Source organism: Acomys russatus, chromosome 27 (genome assembly GCF_903995435.1).
Source record: "Acomys russatus chromosome 27, mAcoRus1.1, whole genome shotgun sequence".
Taxonomy (NCBI): domain Eukaryota; kingdom Metazoa; phylum Chordata; class Mammalia; order Rodentia; family Muridae; genus Acomys; species Acomys russatus.
Window position 1 is genome coordinate 8994833 of NC_067163.1, and position 25202 is coordinate 9020034.

Here is a 25202-nt window from a genome sequence, read left to right on the forward strand (position 1 = left end):
CTCATGCCCCTCTGGGGACACAACCTGCACTGCTGGCCAGAAAAGGATTCTTGACAGATTGCTATATGAGGAGTCATCCTGGGGCTTCCTCTCCGATGCTGCCTGGCTCACCCACCCGACTTGAGCATGGGAGAGGCTTACTGACAGCACTGCTGACTTGCTCCAGCATTACCGTTTCCCCACATTTGACCATATATAGGATCTCAGCTGGGTACCAGGGACTAAAGCTTTGAAGGATGCCCAGATCCTCCTCCCTGTCAACATCCCTGTGCCAGACAGGAAGCTCAGAGGAAACTCTGTCCATGGTAGGAGGAGAAACAGCTACACAGAGGAAGTGAGAGCAGGTATAGATCACTACATAGAATGAACCCGGAGAGCCAGGCAGCCATTCAGCAAACACCGTCCACACCAAAGGAGTAGGCCTGAACTAGGCAAGCAGCACTGACGGGGGTAAGGCCACAAACAGGGCAATAGACTGTGAGGAAGCGAACAAGGATACGGCATGAAGGTGGAAGGGGTACTGAGCTAGGGTGTCTAGTGTGTGAGGAGGTAGCAAATAGAGCCTAGGGTTTGTGAGGAGATAGTGAGCTCAGGTGTGTGATCTGTCTGCAGACAACGTAGTAGTGTGGGGTGTGTGTGTGTGTGTGCGTGTGTGCGTGTGTGTGTGTACTGACAAAGTGTATGGAAGAGCATGAACAGGAGTGTGAGGAAACAGTGGGTAGAAGTGTGATGTGTGTGAGGAGATGGTAGTACTGTGTGAGGAAGAAATGGCCAGTAGCATACATAGGCATCTTCTGGTGTGTGTGTGTGTGTGTGTGTGTGTGTGTGTGTGTGTGTGTGTGTGTGTGTGTGTGTGTACTATGCACTTGAGTGTGCGTGTACAGGTAGGCAATGCCGAGATGTGTGTGTGGAGGTTAGAGGTCAGCTTTTGGGAATCAGGTCTCTCCTTTCACCTTGGGTTCTGGTGATGGAACTCAAGTCTCCAGGCTTGCACGGCAAGTATTTCACCCACTGAGCCATCTGGCCACCCAGATTTTAAACAGGAGGTACTGACGCCTCCGTAGTCCCAGCAGCCCCTTGGGCAATCGCCGTGACCAGGAGGACAGGGAGTGGAGGTGGTGGTGCCCTCTGAGTTCCACAGGTGACTGTTAAATACAGACATCTCTGCAGGGAGCCCGTACACCGGATTCCCACCCTTCGGTCCACGCGAGGATTAGCTTGGCCATGTAGGTTGAGTTTAACCCCAATTCCTTTCCTGCGTGGCACGGAGCTATATTATATAGTTGCCTATGCGATCTCACTTTATGCATGATAAGGGCGGTCCAGTGGAGGGATTTCAGTGCTAGCTCAGCACTGGTGACCTGGAGCAGGGGTCCTGGAGTTCTGCACTCACTGTGCAGCTCGCTTTCCTACAGTCGGGAGTCACATGTGTTATCTTTCCTCCTGGCAACTGAGCTCTCCTTGAGAGTTATGCCTTTAAAGGTTAAAATGAGGCTGTTGATGCTTTTGGATTCTTTCTTCCCCCTCTTCTGAAATGGAAGAAGATAGTATAAGTAACTAGAAAGGCTGCATGTTGAATATTCTTCCTGTGCCATATTTTGGAAAGAGATAGGTCAGTCAGCCATTATTTATTTTTTTTGAGATTGTTACTAAAAATTATTTGTTTTTCTTCTTTTTAAAATATTTCATAAGCCTTTATTGTTCTATACATGGATTTTTTAAAATATTTAATTAATCTACTCAGATTACATCTAAATTGTTTTCCCCTCATTTATATCCTCCCGTTCCTCCCTCCCTCCCGCTTTCACCCTATTCCCTTCCCCTAATTGAAAATTATTTGTATCCCAAGGGCATCAAATCTTATCAGTCACCCTACAGCACCGGGGTGGCCATGGGATGGTCTGGACTGCCTCCTGCTCAGGCCCCAGTGGTTAGTGCTCACTGTGCTCTGACTTCCCCAGCAGACTTGTCGCCTTGAAGGACAGTGTCACCTCCCTGTTTGTTCCTTTGGATTTGCAAACTACCACCTTTGTGTCTCGAATGCCCTTACATGAACTTGGCCACGGCAACTTTGGACCTGTAGTTCTTAGGATGATGTTAGGCCCCTGGATGCTGCTTGTGCCACCCCTCTCTGGACATGCCATTTGATGTGTCTGTTCTAAGTGCCTAAGAAGGCCGACATCACCTGGGTAGGGAGGAAGCCGTGAGGGTGGAGTGGGGCTTTGTATGTTGACTGCCGTACACCAAATCTAGTCCATTGACTTAAGCTGTTATCTCAGGGTCTTACGTTACCCTTGGGTTAATCCTTGGGTAGTGCTCAAGAACCTTGGAGTAGGGTCTGTGCTTCTGAGGTTTTCTAGAAGAGTAGCCTGGCTGCCAGTGGGAGTGAAGAACTGTGCCCAGGCTGGTCTGACAATAGGCTAAGGTAGTGGAATGGCCTCATGGCCACTCAAAGTGTGTCTAATCCCCGCTACATTTGTGTTTTGTTTTGTTTTTTTGAAGGCAGGTTCTTTTTTTTTATTTTTATTTTTATTAATTCCTTCATATTACATCTCAATTGTTATCCCATCCCTTCTATCCTCTCATTCCTCCCTCCCTCCTGCTTTCACTCTATTCCCCTCCCCTATGATTGTGACTGAAGGGGACCTCCTCCCCCTGTATATGATCATAGGGTATCAAGTCTCTTCTTGGTAGCCTGCTATCCTTCCTCTGAGTGCCACCGGGCCTCCCCATTCAGGGGACGTGGTCAAATACGGGGCACCAGAGTTCGTGTGAAAGTTAGTTTGAGGTAGGTTCTTAATTTGTATGCAACACTGTCAGGAATTCACTAGGTAGCCCAAGCTCATGGTCAATTCCCCTGCCACAGCTTCCTGAGCTTGGTGAGAGAGCTTAGTTGTAAAATGCTTGCTGCGCATGCAGGAGGGTTTGAGTTTGATTCCCAGAACCTTTGCAAAACACTGGGCATGGTTAGGTACATCCTGGTACTGGGAAGGCAGGCCAGGCAGACCTCTGTGGCTCACTGATCAGCAAGCCTACCAAACTGGTGAGCCGCAAACCAGAAAAAGGGCCTAGAAATCTGACACAGCATTGATCTCTGGCATACACATTGTCTCTCTCTCTCTTTCACACACACACACACACACACACACACACACACACACACACACACACACGCACACTGGGAGGGAAGGAGGGAGAGAGAGGGGGGAGACTGGCAAGGGCTATTGTAGTCTTAGTTCTTTTTGTAAGAGAGCAATAGCTACCCTGCTAACAGTTCATAAATCATGGTAAAATATGAATTTTCTGAGTAGAAATGATTTCTTGGCCCACTAGGTGGCACTGCTGTATTCTCAGATAATGTTTCTTAGCGCGTGTTTGCCTGTGTGTATGTGAGGGATGTGTACATATCCACACCCTGTGTGGTGGTGATGTATGTTCTAGGGCATGTGTTGAGCATGTACGTGTTTGTGAGTGTTGGTTTCAGGGTGACTCTATTGCGGTATTCTGTCTTCCTTTCCACGTATGGCAGTTTTACTTGCTGGGGTATACCCAGGGTTATAACAGTACCCCATGTTGTCGCTGGCAGTTTGCAGACCACATGATAATACTTTACATTAGTAATGAAAGAAAGTGCTTGTTTCCAATGCGAGCATCTGGTGTGTAGATTTTCACACCTCAGTGACAGGAGAGTCAACACGCAGCCTAGGTGGCTCTTAGCAAAACATAGCCTGTCCTTCTGCCTTCCTCAGGCCTCAGGCCTCAGGCGTTAAGCTTGTCACTAAGATAATGATTCTTAGTGCTGTTATGAGTAGCATTTGATTGAGGCTGAAGCTATTTGGCCCTCAATTTATATATGAACCATCACACCACTTAGCATTAAAACACAAGACCTGGTTGACTGACACAGACCACGGATGCTGCATAAGTAAGCGGTTTTGTTGCTCCCCTGCCATGGCTGTAGTTTATAATTTGAAGTTTAAAGGCAAAGGTTGTATCAACAGAGATGTACATTTAATTACCAATGTGTTCTTTAATTAGCACAGCACTTAAGTCGTTTCCTCAGAGATCTCCTTTGATTTCTATTTTTAAACATTTTGACACATGGTCTCACTGTGTAACCCTGGCAGGCTGGCAACTTGCTATATAAACAAGGCTGCCCTTGAACTCACAGAGATCCACCCGCCTCTGCCTTCCCAGTGCTGACTAAAGGTGTACACCACCACATCTGGCTAATTTTTCTTTTTCTTTTTCTTTAATCAACAAGCTTTAACATAGAAGTAAAGATGATCTGTGTGTATCCTGAGGCAATTTTTTACTGTCTTATTTCCAATTCCCGACAGGTCGTGAGAAGATACATTCTGGGTTCCATCGTTGAAAGCGAGAAGAGCTACGTAGATGCTCTCCGCAGGATCTTGGAGGTAGCTAAGCACGGCGCCACATACTTCCTGTGCCTTCTCTTACCCAGTTATACACAGTTTTGCATATGTATAATTTATGACCAAACATATGCAAGTTTGAGAAAGTCTCCCAAGAGTGTGAATGTTAGGACTGTGTGCTTGCATTGCAAGTCACGTGACCTGCTTTGGAGGGAGAACAACTCCCTTGCCATGTTGTGACCTGTTCACACTTGTTTCTGGTCCAGCAATATGAGAAGCCGCTGTCTGAGATGGAGCCCCGGCTCCTGAGTGACAGGAAGCTCAAGATGGTATTCTATCGTGTCAAGGAGATTCTGCAGTGCCACTCCATGTTCCAAATTGCCCTGGCCAGCCGCGTGTCCGAGTGGGATGCCGTGGAAACCATCGGTGATGTTTTTGTGGCCTCGGTAATTCAGCAGACCCCGTTTCCCGCCCCGCCTGAAGCTCTGTGGGTTCTGAACACCCTCTTTAGGGAGGCATCACTTTCCAGAGCCCCAGAGTCCATAAGGATGCGTGCTGGTGTGTTGATGCCTTGACCGAGTTCTTACCTTCAGGGAAGGAGCAGAGGTCCCTTCCTCGGGGGACAGAAGGGACCGTGCAGAGGTTAAGGACAAAAGACGGGTCCAGGAAGGCTTGAGTGTACATGCTCCATCACGTTTTGGTTGCACAATCACTTGATTGGTTCATACATTTTGGTTGCACCATCACTTGCCTGAGTCTCGCTTTTGTTGCTGAGCAGGCCTCTTCCTGGTGTAGGTCGTATCTTCTCTATGCAATGCTCTCTATGCCTAGTGACCGTAAAAAACACGAGGTGGCAAATATCTGGATGTTTTCCTCACTTTTATTCTTTGACCTGGATGTTTTGTTATATGGATCTAGGACTTGGTCCTGCATGTGACACAGGAAGATAATGCTGGGACAGCTTGCAGGTGACATTTCCTGGCAGCTGCAGCTGAGGCAGCTGCCTGGAAGCCAGGGGCACAGCATTGGCATGTCACTGATTTGGAGTAGTTCAACGTTTGCTCTTCATGAGCAAACTGTTGAACACAGTGTGTTACTCCCCTTCAGTCTGGATGCAGAAGGCTGTGGACGGAGCCGGTTAGCTCTGATGATTTAAGAGCCTGAAGGTCTGTGGGGAAAGTCCTTGTGTACTTAATGACGCTACATTAGTGACACAGCAAACTTTTAAAAGCAAATTGTATTTGTTTATTTCTAAATCACATTTTATTTATTTATCGTGTGTGTTGAGGGGCACACATGCAGGGGTCAGAGGACAAGTTTCTGTAGTTAGCTCTCTTCGTCCACCATGTGGGTCGTGGGGATGGACCTCAGCTTGCCAGGCTTATGGGTAAACACCTCTACCTCCTGAGTCATCACACTGGCCCTGTTAGACTTCTTGAGTCAGAATCTTGCTTTGTATCCCAGGATTCCCTTGAACTCTAAATATCTGGCCTCGGCCTCCTAAGATGCTGCCAAGCACTTGTTTTCATGCAGTTTGTACAAATACTTGATAAAGTGGACAAAATAAATCACATGACTTTCCATGTCGGTACACAGGCACAACACACACACACACACACACACACACACACACACACACACACACACACACACACACAAAGAAGTTTGGCTGAAAGCATGCTCATGTCAGTCACAGCTGGCTGTCCAGATGACACATGGTGCCTGTGAAAGAACAAGAAATAATTGATCTCTGAACATTGGTACCAGGGGCATCAGTCTTGGCTCGGTCTGCATCTTGAAGCCATTCTGTTTGCAGGACAATAGGGAGTGTTAGTATATAGGTGTCAGTTCTCTACCTGGCAAGGGGCCAACCTTACCCTGTGGTTCTGGGTTGTGCCCCAGGGGATGCTGTTGGGGCCACCAGGTAATGGCCCTTGCTCTCTTGGAAGCTGCGTCCTGCCAGAGAAACTTGGAGATGGCTGCCTGTGCTCCTCAACATGCAGGAGCCAGTGCACTGGGGTCAGCCCAGTGGTTTCCAGGCAGGCAGCAGGCAGGCAGGCAGGCAGGCAGGCATCAAGTGCCCACGGATACGTAGGAAGGAAGTGCTCACACGACTATGACAGTCTGTCGTGTGAAAGCGTTGTGAATGGTCCAAGCCATGCCTTTCTCACTCTCTGTGCTTCAGTTCTCCAAGTCCATGGTGCTGGATGCTTACAGCGAGTATGTGAACAACTTCAGCACAGCCGTGGCAGTCCTCAAGAAGACATGCGCCACAAAGCCTGCCTTCCTCGAGTTCCTAAAGGTAAGGGGTGTTCTCCCTGCTTTGGGTTTTAACCCTACCTCATAACATGTCCCATGCCAAAGTGCCTTGGGATGAAACTGGACTGAGTGTTGTCTTGAACGTGTGATGCTGTCTATTGTAGAGAGTTGGTATTATCTGGTTCTCTGGCTATCTGCATAGACTAGTGGAGGTTTAGGGATGGTAGGCTGTGTGATAGCTTGTTGAGGGAACTTCTATTTGCTTACCTTAAACATGTGTTTATACAGATATAGATAAAGAGGACTTTCAATCAGAAGCCACAGATGACTGGGCCTCCCGTCTCAGCATGGTGTAGGGAGTAACATTAGCCCACTACGAGCCCAATCTAGATTACGGGTGGCCCCCCTCCTGGCACAGGACAGTTAGACAAGGCCTGGAAAGCCTGACCCTGTGAGGAGGAGCCCGTGTTGGGGATTTGGGGTTTGTGCCTTCCGATGTGGGCTGAGAGAGCCTCAAGCCCCTGCTGCTTCTTTTATCCCACCAGTGAGGGCAGTCCGGTGGCTGCTGGTCTGCAGGCAGGGCTCAGAGGCCAGGATGTGAAAGCCTAGCTGAGGCTGCTGCCCAGTGAACCATATTAAAGTGCCTTCCAGGATCTGGGGCCTCTCTGCTCAGACTCATTTGAATGATAAAGCCTTAGGGCACTGGGTGTTCTTGCTACTTCGACTGTGTTTCTGGAAATGTCTGCTACCTGAAGTCAGCAGCCACAGGGCAAGTGTTCTTGCCAGCACTGACATTGTATTTACCGTGGGATAATTCCACCTCCTTCCCTTCCCTTCTACTGAGCACAGCTCAGGTCCCCACTGCTCCATGGCCAAGGACAGCTGGCTATCCGGAGATTAAATTTTCTCTCGCTCTGGAGAAGCTAAGCCCTATGTCCTTGAGCTGTGACGCCATTCTTTTCCTTGGGGGAAAGAGAGATATTACTAGGTTATTGATTTCCTCTGAGGGTTTTTGTCAGGAACTTGGTGATGCTATAAACTGTGGCATTGCAGTGGCCACAGTCCCTGCTGCTCTCTTCCCCAGGGTCAGATGACCTTGAGCCTAGGCTTAGCTAAGCCTTCCTTCACAGTGTGCAATGACCTTCACGGTGGGCGGGTACTATATGGAGATGTCTCAGGTGGAGCCCCAGAATCAGGGCTACCCATGGTCTCCGGCGGTCTGGTACTGACATGTCCCTGGACATTCAGAGATGCTGGCCAAGGGGACTGACAAGTGCCGGAGGAACTGTTGTAGAAGCTATTCATGTTTAATATTAATGCATGTAAGTGTTGCGGTGGTTATTATTTAACCTGCTATTATATAGATAAAAGACGCAGATACCTGGTAGATTTTTAATAAGCCTTATACACTGGGACTAGGCAGATCTTAGCCCCCTGAGCTACGGTGTTATCTTCCAGCCACACATCCCACCCAAAACGCCATAAATATGTGCATATGTTTCCGTTTGGGCTGCTCCTCCCCCTCATGCCGATCTGCTGAGCAAGCGCCTCTTCACCACGTGTTGCTTCTTTACACCAACCACGTTGACCTCTCTTAACCCTCCCTCCCCCTCCCCTCCCTCTCCCCCTGCTCCCTACCTTCCTTTTCCCCTCCCCTCCCCTCTCTTCTCCCCTCCCCTCCCCTCTCCCCTCCCTCTCCCCCTGCTCCCTACCTTCCCCTCCCCTCCCCTTTCCCCTCCCCTCCCCTTTCCCCTCCCTCTCCCTCTCCCTTTCTCTCTCCCTCTCTCTCTCCTCTCCTCTCCTCTCTCCTTTTTTCCCCTCTCCTGTGATCCTGTCCTCCAAGCCCATGAGCCTTAGCTCCTCCTATCTGCCTTCTGTCCTGCCCAGGTGTAGGCATTTTTTATTAGCCAATCAGGGATTTTGGGGGAGGTAAAGTCCACAAACATCATCTTGGTTACATGGGGAGCAATTAGCATCTGAAAGCATGGTGGCTCCAGATCAACCACCACAGGGAACTTTCTCTCTGAAGCAGCATAAGGGGCTACAACCTGTCCTGGAGCAGACTGGCTTGCATGGAACCCCCGAGAATCCTGGGAAATATAGCAGGGCCTGAGACAGCCAGGTGTGGCCCGTCCTCAGGGCCAGCAGCAGCAGCGAGTCCTCCCCAGGGTTGGAGTAGAAAGTATTTCCCACATATTCGCACAGTTTCTTCTTAGTGAAGCGAAAAATGTGAAGCAGGGGTACTGAGCGGCCTGCTCCTCATCCTCACTCTGTGTCACAAGGACACAGCTAGGCTGAGCCACCACTTGCCCTGAGCCTGCCTTTCTTCTCTGCAGCTGAGCCAGGACTCCAGTCCAGACCGGGTCACACTCCACAGCCTTATGATGCGACCCATCCAGAGGTTCCCACAGTTCATCCTCCTGCTGCAGGTATGCCAGGGCCTGTGGAGAGCTTGCACGTGTGAGGGCCTACAGAGAGCGTGTGCTTGTCAGGGCCTACAGAGAGCGTGCGCTTGTCAGGGCCTACAGAGAGTGTGTGCTTGTCCCTCTGGGGAAAGACCAGGGTCAAGGATGGGTAGGCCCTTAAGGGTCTCCCCTCTCTTTTTCCCCCTCCCCTCCACACCTCTCCTGTCTTCCCATCCTTACAGGGGACAGCGGGGCACAGTCCCCAGCAGCCACAAAGGTGATACCTATGAAGACCAAGGAGTCTGAAGGATGGGTGTGGGCTGCCGTATGGGTTCTGGGAAGAAAGCAGGGTCCTCCGCAAAAGCAGCATGTGCTCTTAGCCACGGAGCCGTCTCTACACTCACAAATTGTTCATTTTTGTTGTTGTTGTTGACAGACTTTCATGTGATTTATGTACAGAGCAGGCTGGTTTTGGTCATAAAAACTGGAATCTTTGGCCTGCTCATGCTGAGATCTTTCCCAGTTAAAAAGCAAAGCAAAACAAAACAACAAAAACAAACCAACCAACCAAAAACCAAAAAACCAAAACCAAACAAACAAAGAAACAAAACCGGGGAACTCAGGGAGAAGGCGGTTGTCAGAGACACAGATGACGTCCATGATATTCTAACAGCAGAGTTGGTCAACGTGGGAGCAGGGATAGGCCAGAAGAGTGGGTGTGGGGGATCACGGAATCCTAAGAGCTATGGCAGACTGATGAAAAGGCTGCCTCGGAGCTGTGTGAACGGCTCTAAGAACATTTGTTCGGGAAAGCTACTATTTGGCTCCAGGGGAGCAATCAGTTAGCATGCCGTACTTAACACAGAAAAAGCCACCTACGTGATTTTTGTGAGTGCTCTGCGCTTCGGTGCTGGTGACACGCTGTAAGTCCTGGCAGCAGGGTACAGAGCCATGCTGGGTTCTGGGGGGGGGGGGGCAGGTGTTTGTGATGCCTCTTAGTCCCTCCAGGAAGCATCCCTGAGTCCTGCTTGTATGTAGCAGAGGGGAAATCTTTAGCCCCTCATGAAATCCAGGAGGTTCCTGGGATGCTGTTAGATAGAGCTTTAGCCAGCCGGAACCTCCTCCAGACTCAGCCCTCTCACGTGCTGCCACTCTTCCCCGACTGCAGGGCACCATGGCCAAGTCCTTGTCATCGTTTTGTGCTCCTCACAGCGCTGTGAGGAGCTGAGCTTCCTCTGTGAGGCGTCTTCAGGCTCCACCTCTGGCTGTAGTTTCCTGTTTCCTCCTCATCCACAGTGTTTCCTCTGCGTTTGCCGCACCCTGCTTTGTCAGGCACCTATGCTATTTTAAAAGAAGTCCTTTTCTCCATGTCATTGGTCTCAGTGTCGAGCTTAGAGCACAGGCTAAGAGACACTGTAAGGTAGGCTGTAGGTAGGATTTATTGGCCTTTTGCAGAGTGCAAGCAGGGGAGACTCGGGGAAATGAGAAAGTCCTTGGCCTTCAGATGGTGGATGAGTGTCAGTCAGCTTCAACCTTAGCTCCCTGCTGTGTCCACTCTCCGACAGAGTCAGGCTGCCTCTGTAGCTCTGAGCTGGGCGCTGGCTGCTCCTGTCTAGTGGGGTGAATCTTCTTCTACTGGAAGCAGATACGGGCTTCACTGTAAGCCCATCGCTAGCCTGTCCATTCAGCTGGGTCTTCTGGCACACTCGCTGGATCTTCTGGCGCACTCTCTGGGTCTTCCGTCACACTCGCTGGGTCTTCTCCATCAGCACCTGCTTTGTTCCCTTCCTGTCATGATATAGCAATGTTCTGTGCTTAAGCCTCATGAGTCCGTCTTAGGGACTCTTCACTTAGCTGGCTGAGGAAATGCTGTAGCTGGCTAGTTTGACACCCCGCCCCCTCACCCCCCTATCATCAACAAGGTGTTTCTCTTTCTCATCACCAATGTCTGTACTAAAGGAGAACAATTAACTTCCCGCAAGAGGTGAGAGCACTCAGGCTGGCCTTGAACTCTTGATCTCCCTACCTAGGCTGCTGGCATGCTAGGATGCTTGTGTCACCACAGCTAGCCCAATTTCTAGCTCTTGCTTTGAAGTGAGACGTGTGGGACTCCCCAGAAGCCTCTGTGGGGTTATCCATTGGCCTGTCAGTAGTCAGAGCACACACATTTATCAGTTATGTCCACCATCTTTTAGCGATGTGGGTCACAGTGCCCTAGAACAACAGCAACAGTGGCATCAGAGACCTCCATACCAGGACGACAATGGAAAAGCTTGAAAAAGTCTGAGAGTTTTCAAACGGGACGTAGAGATTCGATGTGAATGCATGTTGTTGGGAGACTCCCTGCGGATCAGGTGGATACAGTGCCGCAGGCTCAATCTGCAAAAGACCTGGGGTCTGAGTGTAGCCTGGGCATATCTGTGTGGTAGCACACACCGAGTCTTCTCCAATGCAGGCCCTTTGTGGGGGTGGGGGTGGGGTGGGGAGATAGCCTGCCGACCTTGCCAGGTGAGTTGACCTTGTCGGCAGCCTTCCTAATGCTGCCATCCTTTAATAAGTTGCTCATGTTGTGCTGACCCCCAACCATAAAATTAGTTCCTTGCTACTTTATAACTGTAATTTTGCTGCTGGGATAAATCATAATATAAATATCCAATATGCAGGCTGTGTGACATGTGACCTCCAAGGGGGTCGTGCCCCACAGGTTGAGAACCACCTGTATAGTAGCTGCCACAGTAGCACATTTACCACTACTAGGGCCTTCTGTGAGTAGATGGATTTGTCTGACTCCAGTAGAATAATGCAGCTTGACTGTTCTGCTCTGGCCACTGTTGGCTCTCTGAGGTGGTAGTATGTTTCTATGTCAGGGGCCCACACTACATATTTTTCCATCAGCAGTGTAACATATTAAGCCAATTTTGTTTTTACACAAAGAGCCGAGTGGTGCGATGATTCTTACCCCTGTCCCAGCCCCGACTCTCCTTCCAGAGGTGGCTGGCGTTCCATGTCACCGTAGCTGCCCGACAGAGAGGTCTGCTAACTCTTGGGGTCGGAAGCATCCTGGCTTACCACCCATGCTCTGCCTCCCGCTTGCAGGACATGCTGAAGAACACGGCCAAAGGACACCCTGACAGGCTGCCCCTCCAGATGGCACTGACAGAGCTCGAGACCCTTGCGGAGAAGCTAAACGAGAGAAAGAGAGACGCCGACCAGCGCTGTGAAATCAAGCAAATAGCCAAAGCCATAAACGAGAGATACCTGAACAAGGTCCAGAGAGGTCTTCATCCCGTTGCAGAAGTGTTTGGTCATTATGCCCACAAGCCTGGGCCACAGCTCATTAGTCACTAGGCTAACTGCCTCCTCTGCTCTGCTAACTGGGGTGGGTCGGGCCGCGAATGCCTGGGGCCGCATGGAAAACCTTGACCTCTGCCCACTTGTTTTCTTAGGGACTCATAGATTTTGTAGTTCTCCATTTGGATCCACGGAACCCCAAAAAGGTTCCTTAAGAGCAACTCTTAGCTTTAGTTTCAAAAGCTCCTGCTTTGTTTCCACATTTTAGTTTCACGGTTTAGTTCCAATAGTTCGTTATTTTGTTTTGGATAGCTGTTTGTCTCAATCCACCTACACTGAGCTGTGTGTACCACAAAAATGTGCTGCGGAACAAAGAGCCCCCCCCTCGGCCGGGCTGTCTGACTTCCTCTGTACAGAAGGATTTCTTGCAGCACACCACAGACCTGCGTAGATGTTCCCGTGTTTGTTTAGGGCCCCTGTCTGTGGGGAGGAGTCAACCTACATGTAGGAACCATGCTCACTTGCTCACATGTAGTTCACCGTTGCTATGCCACTTTCATTTTCTCCTCAGTGGCGGAAATGTCCTGCTTGATGCCGACATTGGCGGCTTACCGCTGATGGTTTTATGGCTGTACATTTGTACAATGACAGAAAGGTTTTGAGTAGAGAATTGCAATCAGTTGTGCTCTTGATATAATTTATGTCATTTCACGTTGTGCCTTTCCGTGGTGCTTGGCGTGAGGGTTCACTGGGAAGGAAGGAGTACTGACCACAATCTGATGGCACTTGCTTGTGCACCTGACCTTGATCCTGCGCAAAGGCCATAAAAGGCCGAGTTTTGAAGTTGGCTTATAGTAGTGGCTGAGAGCTAGCGGTCAGGGTACGCTCTGCTCAGAAGGTGGTAGCCAAGGGTGCTGTGTTTCCTGTTACAAGCAGGAAGTGACATCCATGGTACCAATCAGGGCAGAATGTCCTTCCAGGAGCTGATAGCCTTCTCTTTGGTTCAGTGAGAAGTCCAGATACCTCTGGGGGACGTAGCTCGGTGGTAGAGCTGGTAGAGCTCTTGATGGAAACGTATGCATGAGCACTGGGCTCAGTCACTGAGCCGATCGGGACTAAATACAGACTTACCTTTGCTTAAAGTCAGCTGCTACGTGACTTTTCACCCACCCCCCGCCCAAGTGCTGATGTCCATAAGATGTGTAGGTTAAAGTCACACACCGAGGTGAGGAACAAGCAGGAGCTGGGCTTTCCTGCCCTGAACAGGCCATAAAACATGGATAATCTAAGCTTGTGTGTTTCGGGAGCACCCTTCCCTTCTGCTTTGCACGATGTGCTGACCTTGTCGGTGTCCTTTTGAACTTCAGCTCCTCAGCAGTGGAAACCGGTACCTCATTCGGTCCGATGATGTGATCGAAACGGTTTATAACGACAGGGGAGAAATCATCAAGACCAAAGAACGCCGGCTCTTCATGTTGAATGACGTGCTGATGTGTGCTACTGCCAGCTCACGGTAAGAACAAACCCACGTCACATGTCAGCCTCACGGGGACGCGTTGTGTACATCAGAGAACGAGAGAGGCTGCATCCTGTCTCTCACTTGAGCTGTGGCCAAAGTCACTAGCTTAATAAAAGGAAACTCACTGCAAGCTTCTGTTGCTGCTGCTGCTGCTGTTATTTTGCACTGCTGGGGCTGAGACCTCAAGTGTTTTTTGTGTTTTGTTTTGTTTCTTTGTTTTTTTGAGATAGGGTTTCTCTGTGTAGCCTTGGCTTTGTTGACCAGGCTGGCATTGAACTCACAGTGATCCGCCTGCCTCTGCCTCCCAAGTGCTGGGATTAAAGGTGTGCGCCACCACCACCTAGCTGAGACCTCAAGTGTTATATGTGCCAAACAAACTCTGGGACTGAGCTGCAGCACCAGCTCTGAGCTGACTTTTAAAGGATTCTGTGGATCTGCTGGTGGGAATCAGGTGCACACAGTGAACTCAGGCAGACTGCGGCTGGAGCTGGCCCCAAACAGGGTCCTCTCGAGTCCCGTGTCACCTGGCGCTCTTTGTTGTCATTAGCTGATTCTCTAAGTACACTTTTGAGGTATTTTCCGATATGTTTACATTTGGGTATGTCCGTACTTAGTAGTTACTCCCCTTAGTTTCGCATGAGAACGGATCCTCATCACATAGAGGAGAGCTGAGGGCACCTGGGAAGGTAGGATCCTCAAGGGTAGCTAGAGCGAGAGAGAGTTGGTTCAGTATTGAGTGCAGGTCCTTGGTACCTATGCACGTCACATGGGTTGATGTGGAGCCAGCTCCAGTGGCCACGAGCGGCCGCTGCTGGCCTTGGAGGAGCAGGTGGTGAGCCTTTGGTAGTGCACAGTGGACTAGCAGGAGTGCCTGCGCCATGGAAGGTGCACACCATGGCATCCAAGGCATCCCTTCTAGAGAGCAGGCTGGGAACTATGCAGCCATGCGCAACTGTCACATGACACTTTATTGCCACCATCACCCGTGTGACTGGGTGGCAACCCTCCTCCCACCACCACAGAGTTTGGGCAAAGAGAATATGTGGGTGTCTCTTAAAATCCAGTCACCCTTCTTTGCGAAGCCTCTGACTCCACGTCAGCAAATGAAGGGCAGTGACCATGAGGGTCAAGATGGCCATGTCAGTGCTGTCAGGAATGTCCTCAGCTGTATGACTGTCACTATGCGTGTGCTTAGTTGCATGAGCTGTGAGCCCTGCATCTGCTCTGGGCATAGGCACTTGTGTTTCTCTGTGTCTGTGTCCCACATTGTGGTTAAAGAAGAGAACGCATCGGCTTTTGTTTCACTTGTGTATGCTCAGCAAATGCTTTACTCATGGGGTGGGGGGGGGGGGTGTGACATGATTTTATTCCTGGGGTTGTAATGTAACTGCATAGGAATAAAGGGGGAAGCTAAATTCAACCCAGACAGAGCTATCAGAGCATCTCTGTGCACTTAGGATATTTTTCCCAGAATCCTCAGGCATGGTTGCTGTGGGTTCTCAGGTTCTGGTGGGATTGTAGAGAGGATTTCCTTTGTCCATCCTGCTGGAGGCCTTAGATGGAGCCAGTGGCTGCTGTTGGCATGAGGGTCCTGAGTGCCATGCCGGTTAGGCTGCTGCTCAGCGATGCATGGGGGATGGGAGTCATCAGAACTTGGTCCCGTGGTAACCCGTAAAGTAACAGCCTTGCATTTGCTCTAGGACTTCACATGAAAGCCATGCTGTGATGAGCCAGAGGTACCTGCTCAAGTGGAGTGTCCCCCTAGGACATGTGGACGTGATCGAGTACGGTGGCAGTTCTGGTGCCGGGGAGCACAGTAGGCACCATGGCCCACACTCGCCTGAAAGCCTGGCCGTGATGGCAAATGTAAAGCCACGTAAGTGACCATCCTGCTCATGTTCCTGGGACCTATGGGTAGTGTTAGCTCTGAGCCTGGCTGTGGGACAGCTCTATATGCTGCCTTGGTCTGTCTGTCTGTCTGTCTGTCCGTCTGTCTGTCATGACAGAGCCCTGTCTCCGCACTGCATTGGCTACATTGTGGCAGTAAATTGGTCAGTGTCTGAAGACCATGGGCAGGTTCTGCTCTGCTCTGCTCTGCTCTGTGCTGGCTCCCTCTTCAGCTGCCCATGGGTGAGCTCATGCACGTGGCCTTCACAGTGAAGTGGGAGGGATGGCTGCGCTTTGGGAGTGACTCAGCATTACACAGTAGCCGGGATCGCTGTTGCCACTCACAGTTTGGCCTGGAGATTGCGATCTGAGAGCAGGAATCATTGTCTTCGCCTCTGCCTCTTTAATCCTGAATAAAGACGAGCTGGATTTCATCCCGTTGCTGACCTCTGCCTCTGGAGCAGTTAAAGCGCCATGAGTGGGAGTGCTCCACAAGCCTTAACCAGCACTAACTGGGCAGATTAATTTGCTTCTGACACATCCAGAAGCATGAAAGCAGACGCCGAACCTCAGCCCTCCTGGTTGAATGTGAGCACGCAGGGGAAGCCCAGCAAAGTGGGCCTAGGAGTGCAGGTCTCAGCCCTGCTTCTCTGATGCCCAGTATGTGAGTGGTCACTCTGCTGGGTCATCTGCCTGCTAGGCCAGGCTAGTTCTCCGGACACAGTATCAGCTGTTAGACTCCCCACAGGCACCTTCGTCTAGACTCTCCACTAACCCTGAGTTATGAAAGAATACCCTTGAGCACCCGCAAGGCTGAGTGAAGAGGGAGGGAAGAGCGGACAGAGGTGACGCAGGAAGAGGGTGATTTTCCAAATTGTTGTGACCCGTTGAAATTTGATTCAAGGGGAAATTGAATATCTTTCTAAGTTGTCTTTAGAATCCCCTTGAAATTACTTGGGGGTGTGGATTGCAGGTTGTGTTGTATCTCTGTGAACAAAGACATCTGTGTTTTATATTGCTGTCAGTCTTAAAGTGTGTTCGTAGCTAAGATTGCCCCTCAGTGTTTAGACAGTTGTTGATGACCCAAACATGAGGTAAATTCAGAGTGGACACATATAGACGAACATCTTCCTCTCATCTTCCTGTTGCTGACTTGTACTCAGCCAGTGTAGAATGGGGTTAGACTCCATAAGAAACATTAAGAGAAGGTATAAAGAAGGATGATTGGCCAGTTTCCATTGGAGGAAGAACCAGAAAAGGACTCACTGTGTGTTGGTATGACCTTTCCATCCCAACTACTGGGCAAAGCTGAGTCATTCCCGAGCGAGCACCCACCATCTCTTCCATTTCACCATGAAGGCCATAGCAGGAGTGGTGGGCGTGGGGTGGGGCAGCCAGTGCAGAGCCTAGCTCCTGGACCACTGTCAGAGGACACAGTAGGATGCCAAATGTGGAGCAGCTCAGGGGATTGCTGTTACGTCCTGTTAAGAGGAATTTGGGGAGTCCTTGGGGATGTGCAGATTGTACTTTGAGGGGGATGTTGGTTTATGTCATTAAGCCAGCACTGAGATGACCTCAGTAACAGCAGGTTCTGGGGGGGTCTTCTTACACACTATTCAGCAGTGAGGCAGTTGTTCTGCCTTCTAGAGATTTGCTCTGCTACTCACCGTGGGTGCACCCTTGTCTTGGCATGGCACTCCGCGTCTTGTTCCTGACATTGATGGTGGAGTGCCGTGCCCTTTAAGGTGGTAACTTAATGGGTGTGTGACTTCATCTATTAAGTTCTCCCTTGATTTCCTTATCCTCAGCTTCACAGCAGCATGCCGTATAGAAGGCTTCTGTAGGCCGAGTTGAAGAACAATGCCGTTTCCAGTGGGCGTTGCGATTTAATGGCGTGGTATCGTTCTCCGTGTTTATTTGTTGAAAGCCCACGGTGAGCCAAGAGCTGGGTCCCGTGAGTTGCAGGCGAATCTGGTACAGACCAGGATACCCTGGAGCAAATTCTAGGAGCAAACAGACTTTCTGACACACAGGCACTGCACTGTGTGACACATCCCATAGCAGAAGCAGGAATAAAAGCTTTGGCAGATAAAAGGGCGACCATGTTCTCAGAAACTGGGCCTTTAAAACTGTCTGCTGGATCCAGGCGGTGATGGCGCATGCCTTTAATCCCAGCACCTGGGAGGCAGAGGCAGGTGGGTCGTTGTGAATTCGAGACAGCCTGGTCTACAAAGTGAGTCCAGGACAGCCAAGGCTACACAGAGAAACCCTGTCTTGAAAAAACAACAACAACAAAAAACCTGTCTGCTGGGTTTCTATAGATTGAGGTGGGTACCCTGACTCACTCACCCTGGCATTGCACACTCAGCCGGTGACCCCTGCTGGCAGCTGTACTGGCCTGGGTCCTCCTGAAGGAGCCCTGGTTCCGGAGCAGCTGAGGAAGTCCAGCCAGCCCTGGGAGACTGCCCCTGCACTGCCCCTCATTCTTAGGAACACAGAACTGGAAAAGACCCAAGCTGTCCTCTTCCCACTTGAGACTCAGTGAGTCTTCATCTGAGTGGTACACACAGCAGTGATTACTAAATCTCGAAGGGCTGTGTGAGTGGCATGCCTCCCGTTGCCCACTTGCTGAGGTTTAACTGAACGTCATCTATGTGTAAAATGTCTAATGTGATGCTTTGATGCATATGTTCAAAGTGAAATGCATAGCACAACCCAAGTTGGTTAGCCGGTCGTCCTCACAAATGGCACAGTTTTACTTTTCTTCTTTCGGATGGTTAGGCATTTAAGAGGTATTGCTTGATACCCTGTGAGCATATACAGGGGGAGGAGGTCCCCCTCAGTCACAGTCATAGGGGAGGGGAGTAGGGGGAAAGTGGGAGGGAGGGAGGAATGGGAGGATACAAGGGATGGGTTAATAATTGAGATGTAATATGAATAAATTAATAAAAAAAATTTTTTTAAAAAAAGGTTTTGCTGGTAAGGTGGCTCAGCAGGCACTTGCCAGCAAACCTGGCTGACCCACATTTGATCTCTTCTGCTTATATGGTGGAAGAGAGTCTGCACCTTCAAGATGTCTCGTGCGCACACGCAGGCCTCAGTGATGGGTTGTTCTCCTGCGCTTGAGAGGTTGCTAGTGCTGCTGCAGACAGCACATTCGCTCGCTGGCCTGTCTAACAGTAGATATTGGGAGAAGCTTGGGCTGGTTGTGTCCAGATTCACCTCGCAGCTTGGGCAGTCTGTCCTTAGGATCAAAGGAGCTGCCTTCCAGGCTGCCAGTTAGTCACACCAGCCCCAGGCTGAACTGGGAGTCAGCTCACCCAACAATGGAACTGTCCCCCAGTCTTCCCTGTACTTCCTTCACAGTTTGGCCTCTGTGTGTGTGTGTGTGTGTGTGTGTGTGTGTGTGTGTGTGTGTGTGTGTTCTTTCCCCTTCCCTGCCCATTTTGAGAAGTCAGGTAGAAGTACTTGTTCTCACTGAAGTCATATGACTTTTGTGCTGTTTGAATGACTGTAGCAGTCAGTTTCGGAAGCGTGGTCTGTTGTTTTGTGTTGGAGGCAGAGTGTGGGTGTCACTGCCTAGCAACCAGTGCTGGGAAAGGGTGAGGCTGTGCCAACAGAAGCAGGAAGGAGCTGCCCCTGCACTGCTCGAAGCACCCAGAAAGCAGGCTCCAGTTGGGGGCAGGGCACGGGCGCTGGTCTCCTTGAGTTTCCATGATAAGCTTTGCACATAGAGGCACAGGAACCAGTGACCTGGGCTCCTCTCGGGACCTGTGGGTCAGGGTAAGCGTTCAGGTCCCCTGAAATTACTTGGCAAAGAGTGTACTTTTCTGGGGCAGTTTAAAGGGTTTCACTGACTTTTCCGACTGTGGCTCATGGTTGTGAAGAGGATGAACTATCTGTCGGGATTCTGCACAGTATCCCAGTGCTCCGCACACGGGTAACACTGACCGTGGAAGCAGCTCCGTGTTTCTGTGTCGGACAGTTATTCTGTATTGGTTTATCTAGCGCATGGTCTGCAGGTTGCCTGGGGACTCAGGGTATCTAGGACCTCACCTTGACTTTCTAGTCCTCCCCATCCAAATAAGAACACATGCCAGCTATCACTTACTATGAACTGGTACTGCATTCAACACAGATAATATGATAATCTGACATCTGATTCGAAATATAGTGATTAAACAATATCCTTAGTATTTCCATCTCCTCAAAAACTGTCTTTCAACTTTCGGTTAACGCAAAATAATGATGAGTGTTTGTGGGGCACGGTTTGACATTTCAGCACTGCCATGTAACACATCTTGACTGTATGAGTGAGTACTCAGTGCTCCCACCTCCTTGGCATCACTTCGAGCTCGGAGCATCTTGTCATCTCTCTTCCAGTTTAGTCCCTGCTGAGAACTTACTGCTCTTGTCTGGAGCCCCGTCTTCAGTCCCCCTCTCGTCTCCTTGCTCCTAGCCTGTGGTGTAACTGTCCTGTGTTTGGACCCTCTTCTTGCCTTTCTCGTATGCTATTTCTCTTTCTGTGTCGGCCTTGTTTCATCTAGTACAGGGCACTCCCGTTCTGTCCACTCTGCTGCAGATGGCAGTACCAACACTCAGGGTCGCTGAATATAATTTCCCATTGTGTGCGTACCACATTCTCATTGTCCGTTCTGTCTGCTGATGGGCACCTAGGCTGCTCTGTATCCTGTCTGCTGTTGGGCACCTAGGCTGCTCTGTATCCTGTCTGCTGATGGGCACCTAAGCTGCTGTATCCTGTCTGCTGATGGGCACCTAGGCTGCTCTGTATCCTGTCTGCTGATGGGCACCTAGGCTGCTCTGTATCCTGTCTGCTGATGGGCACCTAGGCTGCTCTGTATCCTGTCTGCTGATGGGCACCTAGGCTGCTCTGTATCCTGTCTGCTGATGGGCACCTAGGCTGCTCTGTATCCTGTCTGCTGATGGGCACCTAGGCTGCTCTGTATCCTGTCTGCTGATGAGCACCTAGGCTGCCTCTGGGATCCTGTCTGCTGATGGGCACCTAGGCTGCTCTGTATCCTGTCTGCTGATGGGCACCTAGGCTGCTGCTGTATCCTGTCTGCTGATGGGCACCTAGGCTGCTCTGTATCCTGTCTGCTGATGGGCACCTAGGCTGCTCTGTATCCTGTCTGCTGATGGGCGCCTAGGCTCCTGCTGTATCCTGTCTGCTGATGGGCACCTAGGCTGCTGCTGTATCCTGTCTGCTGATGGGCACCTAGGCTGCTCTGTATCCTGTCTGCTGATGGGCACCTAGGCTGCTCTGTATCCTGTCTGCTGATGGGCACCTAGGCTGCTGTATCCTGTCTGCTGATGGACACCTAGGCTGCTCTGTATCCTGTCTGCTGATGGACACCTAGGCTGCTGCTGTATCCTGTCTGCTGATGGGCACCTAGGCTGCTCTGTATCCTGTCTGCTGATGGGCACCTAGGCTGCTGCTGTATCCTGTCACTTGTGAAAAGGCCTGAAATCAGCACAGGTCTGTCTGACATGCCAATTTGATTTCCCTTGGCTATATACTCAGGGTAGGACAGTTTGTTCATATAGTACGCTTGGTTTGGAGTTTCTGGGGGAGCCTCCGTGCTGTTGTCTGTGGTGGCTGTGTTAATAATCTACAGTCCCCGTCAGCACCAAGTAATACTTTCCCTTTCTCTACACTCTCACCTGCGTTTGCTGTCATATGTTTTGATGGTAGCCTTTCTCATAGTGTGGGATTTAATGTGCCTTTCCACAGTCATTAGTGATGGGGAATTTTTCTTCACGGACTCATCGGCCACTGTGTATCTTACTCTTAGAACCGTCTGTTCAGATTATTTGCCCGTTTTTAATTGGATTAGTTGGATTTCGTTGGTGGGAGTAGATGCTAGCCCTCTGTCACATGATTAGCTCACAGGCATTCTTACATCCTCTAAGGCTGATCAGCTGATGGATCCTTTTGGTGTGTAGAAACATCTCAGTTGATACAACACCATTCTTCTATTCAGGAGATGAGGCTTGCTATGTGTGCTTTTGGGGTCTTGTGTAACAGGCAGAAGGTTGGACTGGACCCCTCTCACCCCACACAGAAGCCAACTGGCAGCCCTAGCCTTTGCTCTCAGCGGGCAGTCAGGCATCAGAAGCCTCAACCCAGCGAAGGGGACCTGTGGGGAGGTGAGGACAGGAGCACTGCCTGGAGCTGGGTGCTCCGCCAGAGACCAGCAATTCCTCTAGTTACTGCTGGCCCTCTGGAGATATGGGGAAGTCAGATGGAATGCTGGGAAAATGTTTGCCTGAAGATGAAGTTGGTGGCTGCTCCAGGGAACAGCACATGAGAGCCACCACTGACTGCTTTCCTCCACACCTGCTCCCGTCACCCTCCGCTTTAGAGCCCTGTGCCCCTGACACCCCTCTGTCAGCATCAGAGATGCTTCAGCCTCCAGCCTTGGCGAGGGTCATGTTTTAGTTCACATTCCCCTCCCGCACAGCCCCTTCCTTGTTTGTCCCGTAAGATTCCATTCAGCTTACACCCTGAGGGATTTCCATAGAAACAGGAGAGGGGGAAGGGTGTAGTATCCAAAAGAAAGCCAGGGAAAGATGTGGAGGGACTGTGCGCCAGCCGGCAATAGAGAATCAGACCACAAATCTAAAATACTTAGAATCTGTTACCAGGTAGCTGGAAACCAGCCTTAACAAAATTTCTGGTGGTGTATTTTGACGTGATGAAATTTGGGTTAGAAAGCAAGAATAGTTCTCTCCCACACGGAAGAAGCATTTGAGAGGCACTCTGCTCTGAGGTCTATGTGTTTTTTAGTTTTCATCTTGAGCAGAGGTGCTCTGGCTCGCCGCCTGGCATTGGGGCCTTCCATGGTGGTTTCCTGTTCTTCTGTGTCCCCAGTGTCTGCTACTAAGACTCGGTTGGCACTTGGTACGTTTCGTTGGGCTGGACAGAGGAGGACACAGCCCTTGTGTCTCAATATAAAGGCCTTTAATTCGCCAAGAAAAAGGTAGCCTCCCTTCCCATGCTGGGTTCACATCGGTGGTAATGTGTGTGTGTGTGGGGGGGGGTGTTCACAACGGTGATGGTGTGTGTGTGTCGGGGGGTACTCACACACATAATTTTTCTGGTTTTGTTTTTGTTTTTAACATTTTTTAAGCTGAGGAGATGGTTCAGTAGGTCAAGTATTTGCTGTGTAAGGTGTAGCACAGTGCAGGCCTATTGTCGCTTCCTTGAGTAGACACAGTTGGCGGCCGGCTACATCTCCTTCTGTTTCTTCCACTCTGAGGAGGGTCTCCAGGTGTCTGTGAGGTGAAGTAAGCAGCCTCCCCTTGGGATCCTCTTGTCTCCTGTCACCTTCTCCCCCCCTCCTAGGGTCTCTCTGCTCAGGACTCCACCTTGACCGCCCATCGCTTGTTTTCCTTGAAGGGAAATGGAGACTCGAGGAAGAGCCTAGATCTGGCTCTGGGCATAAAGGGATCCAAGAAAGTCTGGTTTAAGTAGAAAAGTATTCTCTGTTCAAACATGTGGCCCACTCACACGCTGAGTGGGAGGAAGAAATGTCTTCTTTCCAAATCCAGACACATGGCATATTTGCGACATGCTCAGTTTAGAAGCAGTTGCCAGGAAATTGGTGTCCCTTCTAGCTTCTTCACCTTGGTCGTGGAGATGGGAAATGAGGAACCTGGCGCAGAGGCCCTAGACAGCCTAGCACAGACCTGCCTCTTTGTGCATACTTCTGCTCTGTGACATTTGTCACGCATGGTGGCCTAAGGTCTAACTGTGACCAGTGTGGGCACTCGTCCTCCAAACCAAGGAGCTTCTCATAAAAGGGTTCATTAACTGAGCACCAGGACAAATGAGACTACACTCTTTGGGGCTGAGACTAGATACGGGCTATGCTAAAATAAAAGTAGAGAGGTGAAGAACAGAGCCGAGGAGGGGTGTGGCTCTAAGGGCAGTGCGAGGGGGCTTCACAGCTGATGGGAGCTGTTTTGTGAGTCCTGGAGCGACTCATGGCCTGTGAACTAACTGAAGAAGCCAACATTTATTAATCATTGTAAAGCTAATATGTTATATAGCATAATATATATTATATTATTATATTTATTATATTATAGTAGAGGCCTGGGTTCATAGTTTATTCTCAAAAGTGTATACAGTGAAAGCAATGAATGCATTGCCAGATAAAAATGTTTTGGTTTATAAGCATAATATGAAGAAAAATACAGTCAGTGTGTATATAGATAACACCCAAAACATTTACTGCACAGGTTAAATGCATTAGTGATCCATTCAGAGTCACTGGTGTTCATCAGTGTTGCGTGAAGGAAGGAAATCCAAGCCTTTTCCCCCGAAGTAGTTTAGCCAAGAGCAAGCCCACATTTGAGCTTTCTGTTTCTCTCCCTGTGTCTTCCGTCTCTCTGTAACTAACGATCTCTGAATTGTCTATAATCTGTCTGTTGTATGAGTCTGAGTTTGTGCCTTCCTGAATGCTGTCTTGTCTTGTCAGTCCCTGTCCCTGTGTCCCTCACAAAGGGCTTTTGCTCTGTCTTTTGTAGCACACGGGGAAGGAATGAGGGCTGCTTTATAGAAATCCTTCCCAGTACAAGGGACGAGCCCTTTACCTTGATAACACACAAACAAGTGCTAACAGGCACTACCTGTGTGCTGCTTCCGGCACCTCTGCTGGGCTTTGTTGCGTCATGTTGCCTTCAACCTATTTGCTGCTTCCAGTGTTTATTACCATAACATATATCCTCGTGTGCATTGACCTCGGGCCAGGGGCATGGAAGAGTACATGTTTTACACATTAGCTAGGGCTGTAAAAGTTGATTATGTGGGAACTACACCTCAAGTAAGGTTGACTGTTACGTGGGTCTTTTAAAAGCAGGTTAAACAAACAGGCTGAGTAGACAGCTGTCCGTCTTGAGTCTTAAATGATTGCAAGATGTACTATTAACAAACTGAGGTCCAGCAAGGTTCCAGTATCAGAGTGCAAGACTTTTTCATAGCAATGCATCGGCACAATTTACTCCTCACACAGTGAGGCCGAGAGTCTCATACCTCAGGTTGCGTGAAAGGTGGTAAAATCAGATCCAGATTCTGAGTAACCAGCCTTGTCATGGTATCTTTGACACAGGTGGAGGGCTTTATCCTCCATGAAACTGTGTGTTTGGGAATACACGTATTTATGAAGTCTTTATCACGGGAGTATATAACTGTGTCTCCAGCTTTGACACGGTGACATGTTGCACAGAATGAAGAGTGGGACAAGCTGTGTGATTCTCAAGTCAGAGAGTAAAGTGAACTTGCAGACTTCGCCATCAGAGTTACTAAGAGGCTGAAGAGGTTAGCAGCAGAGCCTGACGCCCTGTTGGGCGCTGCTTAGCCTAGGACCCTTGCCGCAGAGCTGTGGCCAGGCAGCTGTCCTGCTGAGACCAAGACACCAAGGCTCCCATGCTCTGTGCAGC

The 25202-nt window shown here is 49.9% G+C and overlaps 1 protein-coding gene and 1 long non-coding RNA gene across 3 annotated transcripts in view; one reads left to right on the forward strand and one right to left on the reverse strand.

Annotated features, from left to right (window-relative positions):
- Arhgef10 (Rho guanine nucleotide exchange factor 10) overlaps nucleotides 1–25202 on the forward strand; it is a 74173-nt gene that overhangs the window by 20339 nt on the left and 28632 nt on the right. The window contains exons 11-17 of the mRNA XM_051169451.1: nucleotides 4341–4418; nucleotides 4643–4822; nucleotides 6562–6678; nucleotides 8972–9064; nucleotides 12137–12307; nucleotides 13699–13844; nucleotides 15551–15726. Coding sequence (XP_051025408.1) covers nucleotides 4341–4418; nucleotides 4643–4822; nucleotides 6562–6678; nucleotides 8972–9064; nucleotides 12137–12307; nucleotides 13699–13844; nucleotides 15551–15726 — 961 coding nt within the window. The remainder of the gene's footprint in view (nucleotides 1–4340; nucleotides 4419–4642; nucleotides 4823–6561; nucleotides 6679–8971; nucleotides 9065–12136; nucleotides 12308–13698; nucleotides 13845–15550; nucleotides 15727–25202) is intronic.
- LOC127210057 (uncharacterized) lies at nucleotides 20270–21156 on the reverse strand. 2 transcript variants are annotated; one of them, XR_007833259.1, is made up of 3 exons: nucleotides 21112–21156; nucleotides 20796–20831; nucleotides 20270–20410 (listed from the first exon to the last, which is right to left on the reverse strand). It is a non-coding gene; the product is annotated as an uncharacterized LOC127210057 (long non-coding RNA). The 2 variants fall into 2 exon arrangements; XR_007833258.1 differs by lacking the exon at nucleotides 21112–21156 and adding an exon at nucleotides 20938–21036.